General features: G+C 38.1%; 1 protein-coding gene across 1 annotated transcript in view; it reads left to right on the top strand.

Annotated features, from left to right (window-relative positions):
- The window catches only part of jade1 (jade family PHD finger 1), a 49024-nt gene extending 35334 nt beyond the window's left edge, over nucleotides 1-13690 (top strand). The window contains 4 exon segments of the mRNA NM_001097238.2: nucleotides 949-1470; nucleotides 6939-7056; nucleotides 8373-11340; nucleotides 11368-13690. Of these exon segments, the coding sequence (NP_001090707.2) occupies nucleotides 949-1470; nucleotides 6939-7056; nucleotides 8373-9250 (1518 nt within the window). The 3' untranslated portion in view covers nucleotides 9251-11340; nucleotides 11368-13690.
- The last annotated feature ends 349 nt before the right edge of the window (nucleotides 13691-14039 follow it).

Genomic DNA, 14039 nt, shown 5'->3' with positions numbered 1-14039 from the left:
CTCCCCCTTTCATCTTGCACGTGTAAATAATGCTCTCTCTGGCTCTCTTGGACTGCATTCATGAACTGGTTATTGCGCAGTTTCCTTAAACCTCCCTTGGTATATAAATCAAAAGGTTCAGGTACCACTGATTTTCATACCTCCAGTTGTAAAGTGAAAAGTACATTGTTGGTTTTATATTTTTATGAAATAATGTATCCGGTATTGCAAAATCTCTGTATATTTAAGGGTCTGGAAAGCTTGCATGGTCAGCCACATTAGCAAATACACATAGCAATGTTATGGAACTTGTTTTGAAATATAGCAATATTTATTTAGCTTTCCTTTACATGTACTGCTTTATTAAAGGGCTAAGGATTAGGCTAGAACTGATCCAGCAAAATGTTAAATCAGCAAAATGCATTATGCATATATATTGGTGGAACCACAAAAAACAGTGTAAAACGCAGGAAACTTAATAGGGTATGTGAAATTATGGTTTCACTGTATTTTTTTAGTGTTATAGAAGAGATCACCATAAAGCTTTTCTTAACTTGGCAACATATCATTACAGCAGATTGGTCGATGCATATTAAATACTTTCCTTCTTTGGTATGTCACTTCTTGCAAGCTTGAGTTAGCATAATTACTGATGTGGATTGAGGTGTATTTACCTTGTTCTCCTGGTAGGAAAATGTGTTTTGCCGAGTATACATCATCTTCTTGATTGCATCTCGATTTTCACCTTTTGCATAATTCCTGCATAAATCAATTTATAAAGTTGTCTTATTCATGTGTGTATCAGTGTAGTGATTTACTAATATAAGTACACAATTATATTTTGTGCAAAAATGTTTTCTTCTAGAAACATGTTAATTTGCTTGGTAAAATGCTTTTTTGGCATTGATAAAACTTTGCGTACATCATCCACTATCTCCTAACATTATAATTATTTTGTTCTCTGTTTAGTGTTCCATTAAGAACTGCCGTACAGCATTTCATGTCACATGTGCCTTTGATCATGGCTTGGAGATGAAGACAATTCTTACTGAAGAAGATGAAGTAAAGTTCAAATCATACTGCCCAAAGCACGGCTCTACCAAGAAGCCAGAAAATAGCCATTTCTGCAAAAGTGTAAATGATGGTAAAGGCACATGTGGAGCCTCCCCAACTTGCTTGGATGGTCTACGCTTATTGGATGTCTCACAGCAGGATGCCAAACATGGAAGCCAGCGGAAATTTAAGCTTCAGCAACTTGAAGATGAGTTTCATACATTTGTTGATGTACAAGAAATAAGTCAGGCCCTGAAAATTCCTCTTGATATGACTGAATATATTTACCAGTACTGGAAGCTGAGGAGGAAAGCCAACTTTAATGAACCACTCATCACTCCAAAAAAGGATGAGGAAGATAACTTGGCAAAGAAAGAACAAGACGTTCTGATCCGTAGACTACAGCTCTTCACTCATCTCCGCCAAGATTTGGAAAGGGTGAGAAATATGCCTGTGTGTGGTTGTGGGATATTTAACTTTTTTATACTCTCTGATCTCCAGCTCCTATTTTGCTTTCTCAGTTGGCTCACTTATCTTTTTAAGGATCACATCTTAAAATGTCTGAAACAGGCACCTAAGTATTAAATAAAGCTTTCCTTTTATAATATAATCTAAGTTAGCCAATAAAAGGTTTCACCTTCTAGAATCACCTTGATCTTTGGTCATGGTAATAGAATTACATTGTAGATAGGCCTAATTATGAGGTGCATGCTAAAATTATTTTTTGTAGGTGGGGCTGCAGTTATTATATTTTATTTTTAGTCTGTATTCATCATTTTTGGCTTAGTAAACTCCTTCCACCATAGGACTTACATTATACGAGGTATTATCTGAGGCACAGAAATTAAGACATTTTTACATACGGACACAAGAATTTGATACTGGCATTCAACTCAAGCTCCCATTTATCAAAGGAACTGTCATATCCTTCAAGCCAATCATATTCCCTGGTATAATTCTATTTTGGCTCTGCAGTGAAAAACTATAGTCTCCAGGAGCAAAGGGAACTTTCCAGTTCCCATCACTAGGTTTTCTTAGTTGCATGTTTAGCTAAAGCTAGCAACAGATGCGTTCACTTATCCTGGTAATAAAAATAGTTTGTCTGTTCAGTTCTATTTTTATTTGTATCTTTATCTTTTTTTTCTTGTCTTCCCATATTGATCTTCTGTTCTGACCTCCAAACCACTTCTTGGTTGCTAAATTAATTAAGCCCCATCAACCAGATAGCATTTGTAATCCCAAGCCTGAGACTTGCAGAACAAAAAATAAAAATATTTAAAAAAACAAAAATTAAAATGATAGACAAAATACAGATTAACTTAGAATACTGCTGTCTATCATACTAAAAATCAACTTAAATATTTAAGTGTAACACTTGTGGAATAATACTACAGACATATTTCAGAAGATTGTCTTAGAACAGGGGTCCCCAACCACCGGTCTGGGGACCGGTGACGGGCCGTGGGCTGTGCTGAATCGGGTCACCTCTGGTCCCAATTACTTTTGATCCCAATTCCCCGATGTGTTACTCAGCCATGACAACAGCTATGCGAAGCCCAGGAAGCTTTCTACTGATCAGGACAAGGACCAAAGTTCCTTTACTAAGCTGTATGTAATAATAATAATAATAATAATAATAATGTGGATAATATAACTTTTAATAATTACATTTACATTATGTAATAATTAAATTATATACTATGCACTAGTTGTGCCACCCCCCCATCCACAGTCCTTGGAAAAAATTGTCTTGCTTGAAACCGGTCCGTGGTGCAAAAAAGGTTGGGGACCACTGTGTTAGAATACTGATATTTTATATTGAATGATAAATTAACATATACCTTAGATGAACTAAGATAACCATATTTTCTAAATCTAGTATGGTTTTCTGTTAACACCTTCACTGCCAGGTGATTTTACCAAAATACACAAACCAACTCCTAGGCAAATTTTCCACATTCGGCAGCTTTCCACTTAAGTTCACCAAGTTCGAAATAATGTATTTAGAGCAATATATATATATATATATATATATATACAGAAAAGAACAGAGCACACCCTAATAGTAATCAAATGCCCCAGGTGCTTGCAAAAACCATGTATATAGCAAGACAATGAGCCGCACACGCAGGGACTTTTTTAGAAACCAAAAAATTTCTTTAATGAAAACGATCCAACGTTTCGAGCACCAACTGTGCTCTTCCTCAGGGACAAAACCTGAGGAAAACCTGAGGAAGAGCACAGTTGGTGCTCGAAACGTTGGATCGTTTTCATTAAAGAAATTTTTTGGTTTCTAAAAAAGTCCCTGCGTGTGCGGCTCATTGTCTTGCTATATATATATATATATATATATATATATATATATATATGAAGTTGTCCTGATGAAATCATTGGGACAACTTTATGACAACTCATATATTGCTCTAAATACATTATTTCAAACTTGGTGAACTTATGGTGGCCATACACGCACCAATGATTTTGTACAATATTCGGTGCATGTATGGCGAATCGGCGAGATGACCGATATCGCGAAGGTTGCAGATATTGGTCATCTTGTCGATCAGCCGGGTCAAAAGGTTTTTATCGAAACGAGGTTTCCTACAATATTTGGTACATGTATGGCGGATTGACGAGATGACCGATATCGCAAAGGCTGCGGATATCAGTCGTCTCACCGATCAGCCGGGTTAAAAGATTTCACAATGATGCCTGAACAAAATCTGCGGTCAAGGCTGAATCGGCAGGTGGAGGTAGAATTCCTATTGTTTCTACCTCCACTTCTGACTATTCAGCAGGAAAGATCAGAATTGCTACATGTATGGCCTCCTTTATTCTGCTAATACCAATTATGTATAGTTTTATGGAGATTTTTGACTATAAAAGCACAGGACTAGAAATATATAAACTTTAGATTTCAGAGCCACCAATGCCCCTGAAATAATTGTTCTAGAAAACCATTCATAATTATCAAATACATATTTACCCAATTTGAGTTTGTCAGAATATGTCCTTTTACTAAAAAAAAAAACCTGTAAATCTTTGGTGAAATTAGCAGTTTTTACAAAATTTCCAAAACTAAAATAAAAATTCTAAATTCAGTTGACAAAATCATCCCCAAATTTGTATTTTAAAGGAATTTTTTTCTTAAAAGTTTCTGAATGAGGGCAGTCTGCTGAACAGTTTGAAATCCAGAAAATGTGGCATGCAGACCCCAACTAATAATATAGTGTATGTAAGCGTTCATGACTGGCACTCCTGACTATGTTTTATGTGTGGCAGAAGCCCCTAGAAAGTAAATTAACTCCAGAAAAGAATATATTTTTGGAACGTACGCAGTATTTTTATTGGGTAATGTTGCCTTTGTTCATCAAATTACCATACTGCAAAATAACTCAAAGCTAACAGGTATTGGACCCCTTATGCAGAAACCCATTATCCAGAAAGTTCCGAATTACAGAAAGGCCATTTCCCAATTTTTTATTTTAATTAAATAATTCACATTTTTAAAAATGATTTTTAAAAATCATAAAACAGTACCCTGTACTTGATCCAAACTAAGATATAATTAATCCTTATTGGAGCCAAAACAATCCTAGTGAGTTTAATTACTGTTTAAAAACTTTTTTTTTTTTTTTTTAGCAAACTTAAAGTGATACTGACACCAGAAAGTAAATCTTTTTTTTACATCTATCATAACATTGTCTTTGCAAGAACTTTATAATTTTGCCATAAAAATATTTGCCTGAGGCGTTTACATTACCTGTCTGATCCTCTGTTCCTCTATGAGGGGGCGGCCATATTTGTGCAGCAGGAGGCCGTTAGCATTAGAAGCTGTAACTGACAGGCTGAGAAGGGACAGTCGGGTTGGCAAAACAGTCAGGTTTAGGAACTTCAAGTAACAATTACTTACAAAACCAAACCTGCCAGAGAAAAACCGACCTATAGGTAGATTTTTATATATATTCATATTTTGAAAAGTAGTTTTTCGTGTCAGTATCAATTTAAGGTAGGAGATCCGAATTATGGAAAGACCCCTTATCCGGAAAACCCCAGGTCCAAAGCATACTGGATAACAGGTTCCATACCTGTATATATTTAAAGTGGAACCTCAAAAAAAGTTGATAAAGACATCAAATATACCTTTTTTTTTTCTCTTAAAATGGGAATAAAAGCCTAAAGGCACTGTCTTAACTGTCTAAAGGCAGTTATCTGATTTACAAATTTCTAAAAAATTGTCTCAGAGCTTATATTTAAATTATAACAATCGTAAATGTGAATGTTATGGTTCTTCTGAACAGTTTATTATCCAGTATGCATAGGGGGAGATTTACTAATCCACGAATCCGAATCCCGATTGGAAGATTGGAAACGAACATTGTGCGACTTTTTCGTATTTTTTGCGATTTTTTTCGTTGCCGTTGCGACTTTTTCGTGAATTGTCGCGACTTTTTCGTCGCCGTTACGACTTTTTCGCGAATTGTTGTGACTTTTTCGTATTGAACGCTCGTAAACGGCTGGCAAACCTTTCCGACTTTGCATGATTTTGGAAGCCTCCCATAGGGCTCAATGGCACCCTGCAGCTCCAACCTGGCCCAAGGAAAGTCACGATACTGAAGCTTGAATAAATCCGAAACTTTCGTACTCGGCGCGACAGTACGATTATTTCGCGACGGCGATGAAAAACTCGCGACAATTCGCGAAAATGTGACGGCGACGAAAAAGTCGCGACGGCAACAAAAAAATCGCAAACATACCGATCATAATGAAAAAACGCATTCGGACACTTTTCGGACGTTTGTAGATTAGTAAATGTCCCCTATAGTGTTGCCCAACTATGAGGCTTGTAGAGACCACAAAATATAACAGACCTAACACAAGTTCTTCAACTTTGCGTTGCACCGGTCTGTTGCTGTGGTGATAACATTTTTATGGCTTATGTCACGTGCCATTTTCTGATAAAATGCCAGTGTGCTCTAAACTTCTGCGTGGTCAGCAAGCTCACTGACAGGAATGGCATGCTCTTGTCAGTGTACACATGGTGGATTTCAGACCCAAAATGCACATTTTTCAGGTGCAAAGAGCATTTGTCAAAGAGAAAATGCCATGTGTAGTCTATGGATAAATACAAACTTAGTATATTGCTGCTAGTATATATTACTCATTGTTTTAAGATCTGTGTCTGGTAATGTTGCTGCATCAACTGTCCATATGCCACCATGAATGTAAAATTGTTACCACTCTAAAATATAAGATTAGGAATAAAAAAAGAGAACTAGAATTTTTTTTTCATTTTTTTTAATACAGATAGAAATGCAAGGGCTGAAGTTGATCTTATTTTAGATGAACATTCATTGTTTTGGGGGTTTTATATAGAAAACAGTAGCAGCTATCTGTTCTGGGGTTCACATACAGGTAGTACACAGAAGGTTTCAGAAATGTATTAAGCTTTCTACTGAAGAGTGAAAGGGGATATGTGCTAAAGAACCTTGAAGAGAGATGTGTTTGTGGTCACATATTGACACTTTCTTTCTGTTCGTTAAAAGGTGTCTTGCTGTGAACTTCACAGCACTTCACCTTCTTTACAACAATCCTTTTGCCACACAGCAGGTACTAAAACATCAGCACACCATTTATTTATTGTTGCTGTAATTTCATTTAGATGAAACTGTGTGGTGTGGAACATGAAGAAAGCAAAATATCTCTTAGCTGCCAAAACCAGCAGGCTGAATTGTACTTGATTTACCCTTGTTGTTAAGTGTCAGACTTCCCTTTATACTCTCTATCTTGTATATCCACTGCAGAGTACCGTAGCTTTAACCAACTGTTCACGTCCTCTTACTATACAGGTGACTAATGGAAAAACTAGCGAGTTTTCCTGACTTTTTCTTTTTCTAACTCTTTAGGTACGTAATCTTACATACATGGTGACCAGAAGGGAAAAGATGAAGCGCTCAGTTTGTAGAGTTCAAGAGCAAATATTTAACCTTTATGCAAAGATATCTGAGCAGGAGAAAAATCTGGGTTGGTACTGTTTTATACTGTTGATGATTTTCTTGATCAAGATTATTATTTGAAATTTTTTAAAACATAGTAACATAGTAAGTTGGGTTGAAAAAAGACATACGTCCATCAAGTTCAACCATAATGCCTATATATAACCTGCCTAACTACTAGTTGATCCAGAGGAAGGCAAAAAACCCCATCTGAAGCCTCTCTAATTTGCCACAGAGGGGAAAAAATTCCTTCCAGGAAAACCATTTTCCTGGAGTGAGATCAGGAAAATGCAATATCTGTGCTCTGAAAGGGCATTATATGCTATGTAATACAGTCAGTGTGACCAAAACTTTGCACTTTGTATGCCACAATGACACCTTCTGCATTGTTGGAAATCATTGAGAAAATAGTATTTATAGCCAGCTATTCCCTATTATTCCTTAAAGGGGTAGCTCACCTTTGAATTACCTTATAGTAGGATTGCAATTGGGTTTTTTTTTTTTATTTGCTGGTAGCTGCCAGGGTCCAAATTACCATATTATTAGCATTCACTGACCTTCACTGCGCTGGCCTGTTAGTGCACAAATGGGGTAAATTTTAGAGCGAACATGCATACATTTGTGTTTCTGTACTAAAATCTTCCTCATACGTGCTTTAGCAGGTCAGTGCCATGCTTGCGGGTGCACGGTGATGACTGGGGGTGGGGGGTTGCAGGTAAGCGGGTTGGCCTTTTCTCGCCCTGGCTTATATATACACCGACAGAGCAAACTGCCCTTAAAACAATGGAAAATGTTTAATGTATACAAAAATGGGCATGGTCAAAATGTTTTACTGTGCTACACGCAGCATTTCTTGTTGTGTCCCTCTTTACATTTTTCAGATACATGTGGCTGCATCATATACAGTGCGCAGATTTATCTGATTTTCAGTGGAGCCCTAAAGTAAATGGTCAAATACTGAACATTACTTTAATGTAATACAAGTATGGAATCTAATTTATGGAAACCCATTATCCAAAAAATCTGTGCAATATGGCAAAGCAATAACCCACTGTGTCCTCTATTAAAACATATACTTATTATGCATTTCCTCTGTAAGCAAACAGTACCTTTATTAATATTAACGAAGCTAGCATAAAACCATGTACATGGCAAAACTTTAAAGCATGGTGCTCAACACTATAGAAAGAACTGTTATCTGTAAAACCACTGGTGCCAATCATTCTGGGTTATAAAAATGTATTAGTTACCATGCTCAGCATAGCATGTAATAATGATCTGAGATCCCTCAATAAATCTATTCTGATTCCTTTAAATATGAAATAATTGTCTTCTTTTATTTAGGGTTTCCACTGGAGAGTGTGTTGCTTTTCAACACCCAGCCATCAGACCCAGATGCTCCAAAGATAGAAGACTTGAAGTGGCACTCTGCTTTCTTTAGAAAGCAGCTAGGCTCCACACTGGGCTGCTCAATGAAGGATTCTCACAAAAAGAGTAGAGTGAGAATCATGGGGAAATCACTAGACACAGAGATCCTCTTACCAGAGAGAAAGAAGGAAGGTCAGACTTCGGATGTTTCCTTTTCATTTGAAAAGACGGTTGCAAAGATTAGACCTGTGCAGCAGAAAAATGGAGCGAGTATGCCGGAGCATAGGAAAAGGCGTGACAGCCGTGCTCAGGGTGACCCTGCTAAGTTTAGTTTAAAAGAAAAGCCTCCCAGACAGCAGCATAGACCTGCAAAGCCTGCGGAACCCCCTGAGAGACCTGCTGAAAATAAAAGGGTCCTAAGTCAGTGTGGAAGCAAAACTGCAACAACGTCAGCCAATAAAAAGCAGTGTAGCAGCAGCTTGCCTAGGTACAGTGGCTCGCTCATCAAATTACACTGTAAACAGTCTTCAGTTAAAGTGCCTACAAGTCCTGTTAAAAACTGGGGGGGATTCAGAATTCCAAAGAAGGGGGAGAGACAGCAGCAGCCTGGAAATATGGAAACTTGTCAGCCAAACTTAAACTGCCAGTTCTTGGGACAGGTCTCCAAAAAAGAAAGGACAAAGGAGAAACACAAGCTGTACAGTGAGAACGATGGATATACTCCAGATGCAGAGATGAGTGACTCTGAATCAGAACCCACAGACAAGTGCCGGCTTCAGAGACTAGCATCGAGCAGCACCATAAGTAGAGGATACGAGACAGACTTTATTAGGAGAAGCATCCTAGCATCTTGACTGGACCATCAGCACTGTAGCCAGGAATGGGAGTGACTGCAGATAAATCCGCTATTTTTTGTACACAAAACAATGGGAGAGTAAAATCTGTGAACTGATAGCTCAAAAGCCAGCTACTCCCTTGCTGTTCCAGCTTAATTGCACTTGAAAGAGTTTTTGTTTTTTTTACCCTCAATATTTCTTCATTTCATTGAACAATTGTTGTTCATGTAGTGGTCTTAATGCGGCACTCTGAAAGTGTCCATGTTCTAGGTTTACAAGAGGGAATAATCTGCACTGATAGTGCTTTCATTGGTCCCTTGAAAGCACAAGATATTCTTTTTGAGATGATAAACAAAAGTTGGTTTTGGGTACACCATCTTGCACACATGTCCCAGCACATTTCCTTGCACTGTGACTTGCCCTTTATTCGGCATGAACTCCTGATAATGATGAATTCCACCCCTGAGTAAAAAAGTATTTTTCTTTTCGTTTCTGCCCCTTTAGTGAAAATGATGCACTCCCTATCTACATTTGTGGTTGTGGGAAGATCTACATATCTTTTACTTTGGGGGACTGTACATATAGATTGATTCGATCTGTGTACTGCACCGCTTTTTCTACTTTGTCTCCATTTAAAAGTGAGTCCTTATTGATGCAGATGATCATAAAACACAAATTACTGCTGTGCCAGATTGCAAATGAGTTATACTGGTTAGCAGCCTGGTACAAATTAAGCATGTTTAACTATGGATAAACACTGCATGACAGTCATTTGTAGGGGTCCTGGTCCTGTCCACACGCTTAAAAGTCCGGAATACGCTTAGTAACAGGCACAACAGTCCTTGTATATAATATACATAGAACAGTACAGGTGGTATTTTCTCAGTATGTTCAGTACTGAGCTCCTTTGCAGAATGTGCATTCCAGTTCCAGCTTTACATGCTGAGAGTTCATTGCTGTCAGCAATAATAGTGTCATAATTGCATCCCTGCGTTCTTCAGAAAGTCGATCCCACTCTGTTTTGTTTACAGGTTTTGGGTAAAGTATAATAAGCTATTGCTTAATTAAAAGATTAAAGAGTTAAGCAGCTTGCTTGATTCTTTACTCATACTACAACACCAGCTGTAGGGTATTTGGGGGATGGCCACTGCTCCAGGTATAAGTGACAGCCCTATATTTCCCCCCCCCCCCCCAGTTGATTTTATAGCACATATTTCATCCCCCTCTCTGTCCTTTCTGTGACATTATTAGGCATATCTCCCTCTTTACACAGCCCACCTCTTACGTCACCAGTTGGGATGGGTGTTTAAATTAATGACAAATATCATGGCAGGTCCAGGAGGGGTTGGTTAGATCAGGCACGTCGGGTACATATATAAATACATACAATATCCACATATATAAATGTCACGGTATTATTTGATAGTCTTTCTACAAATTAGCCCTACCCATGCAATATTAAATATTACAGCTGTGGAGCTGCCCCTGTAGATTTGCACAAATAGCTGTAATGTGCCAGCCTTGAGAACTTGCACATACTAAAGGGAAATATAGGTGTTTGCTCAACATGAGTCAAATGGGGCTGGTGTTGGACATGCTTTCTGTCTATTGTTGTAATGGAAATAAATCTAAGGCTCTTATGTGATCTGCTTAACAGTGTAGGGAATTGAAAGCACTTTCTTTCATTTTACACTGGATCTCACCTTCTTGGCTAGTCAGAACAATTGTAGCCCAAACACCCAGTGCCACTTACTGCCTTTTTTGGAAATATGGATTTTCCGATTTTAGGCATTTGGACCCACTTCCTGGGCTACTTAAAGTGACAGGTGTCCATGTGCCATTGCCTTTAAACACTTTGTATAACAAACTTCTTTTTCCATTTAAACATGAGGCAAAGTCCGAAGCAGGGGAAGGCACATGCTTGGCGTTATCAATTGTATGTAAGCACAATAACACAAGTCAGCCTTTAGTACGTTATAATATAAATATGGAATATTTAAAACTGAATCTATAATAAGAATATTTTCAATACATTTCCTATGTATTTGGCTCACAAGAAGCATGCCAGTTGCCCCCATTACATGGATAAGCAAATGTTCAGTCAGGCAGTTTATTGTTTTGCTAGCAATGCCATGGATTTTTCTCCATAGCTGACACTTGCTATTGAGTGCTTCCCAGATTCATTGCATTTAGGTGTTGCACACAGGTACAATTTTTTCCCCAGATATCACTTTCATTAGCATTTATGGGGAGTGATCTCTCCATATTCTTGGATGTTTCCCAGTTATTATGATAGGAAGAGTTCCTCAATAATCCCCACTAGCGGAATGCTGGGATGTGCCCTGAGCAGATTAGAAAAGATCAAAATTGGATAAATAATCCTTAAACAATTAATTTTTCCTAATCTCTGCGACAAGGCTTATTGCCTCAGCAGTTGTGCCTGGGTCACACTAAGCTGTGCTTACTGTACCTTGGGCAACATCTGCCCAGTCGTGACCTACAGAAGTACAGCAGCCACCTCAAGCCATCTCGTCTTTCAGCTCATCTGTCTGTCTATCTAATGTATCTATATCTCTTCCATTCTCACCCTTGCAGCCTGTTATTTTACTCTATACATCATACAGAAATATGAATATACTGAATTATTTTAAAGCCTTGTCTATCTTGTGTCTTTCACTTTCTAATTTCAATAATATTCCAAGTCAAATGAGTGCTTAACTTTAAAATATATTTTTATGAGACAGTAAATACTTTTTGGGTATGTTACTATTGTCCATGCTTGATAGCGAAACAATCTTGGATGGCAGTGTGCAGAGAGAGCAATAGTTCAGAGTGTTCTGCTCTGCTGCTTCATTCTGTTTCTGTGGGAATGGCATCTATACCAACACATAGGGGAAGATGCACCAATCCATTGCTTTTGGTTGTGATTAAATACTGAATCCCAGCCCTCATTTGCTTATTTAAATGTAGGGGGTTGGGATTTAGTTTAGCTGAATGCCTAAAGTGGCCATATCTGGAATTTGTCCCAATGCTTGATTTGTTCTATCCCTACTAAATCTACCTGTCCATAATTCTGGTTCTCTGTTCTGATTTGACATGTTTATAGACAGGCTGGGTATATAATGCAGTTACCGTGAAGCTGGAAGGACTCATTTACCATTGGCACAAGAACACTAAGCAGTGCAAAACGTTCTATGCACTTACCTGCTGCACCTGGGGCAGTCACTCCTGTATCCTGCAAGGGGGGAGCACAATGCATATGGCCATATTTATCTAATGCCTTCCCTAGGTAGGAAATAAGCATGGGGCTCCATAGCTCCTTGCAGCCCTAGCCACTTTTGCCTGGCCCTCATGAATACAGCAGGCAATTTGTGTTTCACAGGTACAGATCTTTTCAGATTCTGGAGTGAGATGGGCACTTCCTTGCCCTTTGTTTTGCCTATATATATATATATATATATATATATGTATATCTGCCTATATGATCCCTAGAGACTTGGGGTAGGACTGGTAATGGCACCATCCATGGTTCTAAGATTTGGAATTCATTCAAACATCCCTTCCTTCTGTATATCACATTTAGAAGCACATCTTATGGCACGCTTGTCCATTAATGATATAATAATTTAATTGCCCCCCCTCATAAAAAAGTGTATGTGTTAGTAAGTAAAGTGGAATGTTTAATAGCTTTATGCACTGAATCTACTGACTTCACATGCAAAGGATAACGGCACCCCGGTGTGGCCAGCAGCATTCTCACTCTGGGCTTCCACATGTTAGTGCTGGCCACGGGGGTTCCCTCTTATTACTGTGTCATTTAGCTTATGGCCAGCAAAAGTGTCTCCGCTTTCTGTTTTTGTTATCCTTATTATTTATGACAACTTTCCATCACTGATTTACTTTGGGAGCCCTGGCTCTATGTAAGGAAAACACAATGAGGTCACCGCTCCCTGCCTGTTGTACTGTTGGGCTTATCACTGAGTCAGTCCCATAAGGGAAATGTCTCTTATTATTCTGCTCTACCGGATTTATATCATCTGTGTATAAAGGAGAATCCATACAAGGCAATGGTGTGTACAGCACCCACAGATGCCCTAGTAATACTGACACAAGATCTTACTCGGAAGAGGAAATCTTTAATATATAAAAATGTAAAGGTTACATGGCAAAAGCCCAGTATTGGCTCAGTCCTGTGAGTGTCCTGTCGCTCATGTACGGCTCCTGTTCACATCAGCATCAGCACTCACACAAGCAAGGACAATGCCAGTTTCCTATAAATAATAATAATGACCATTTTCTGTATTTATTTATAATGCTTGTCTTGCCTTCACACTTCTCTTTACTTTTATTTAAGTATTTATAAGCGAATTGAAGCCAGCTTTGTTTTTCTGCTCAGATAATGTGTAGAATTGTGCCTTTTTGTCTCAATGTAAATAAATGCTGTACATTTTGCTATACAGTTGGGTGCCTTGTTATTTGCCCCCCCCCCAAAAAAGAAACCCCAGAAAAAAGTTAAAAAAAAATAAATTTGTACTTAGACTTTCTGATATAGTGAACAATATACCCCTTGTTGTAAAACTATTCTCAGTCACAGAGGAGTTTCTTGACCATATAAAGGAACAAGGCTGAAGGCCAAGGCATTAATATTTAAGGTGACTTTTAATATCCTCATATTTTACAAGAGGAGGTATATTATTTATAATACACGCATTTCATATGACAGAAATCACATCACTAAGCACTGATTATAACTAATGAAATCACTAAGCACTGTTTATAAGGGTATTATATGAGATTATGATATTCT

This window comes from Xenopus tropicalis, chromosome 1 (assembly GCF_000004195.4).
Source record: "Xenopus tropicalis strain Nigerian chromosome 1, UCB_Xtro_10.0, whole genome shotgun sequence".
NCBI classification, from domain to species: Eukaryota; Metazoa; Chordata; class Amphibia; order Anura; family Pipidae; genus Xenopus; species Xenopus tropicalis.
Note: the sequence above shows the minus strand (reverse complement) of the source record. Positions and strands in the feature narration are given on the sequence as shown.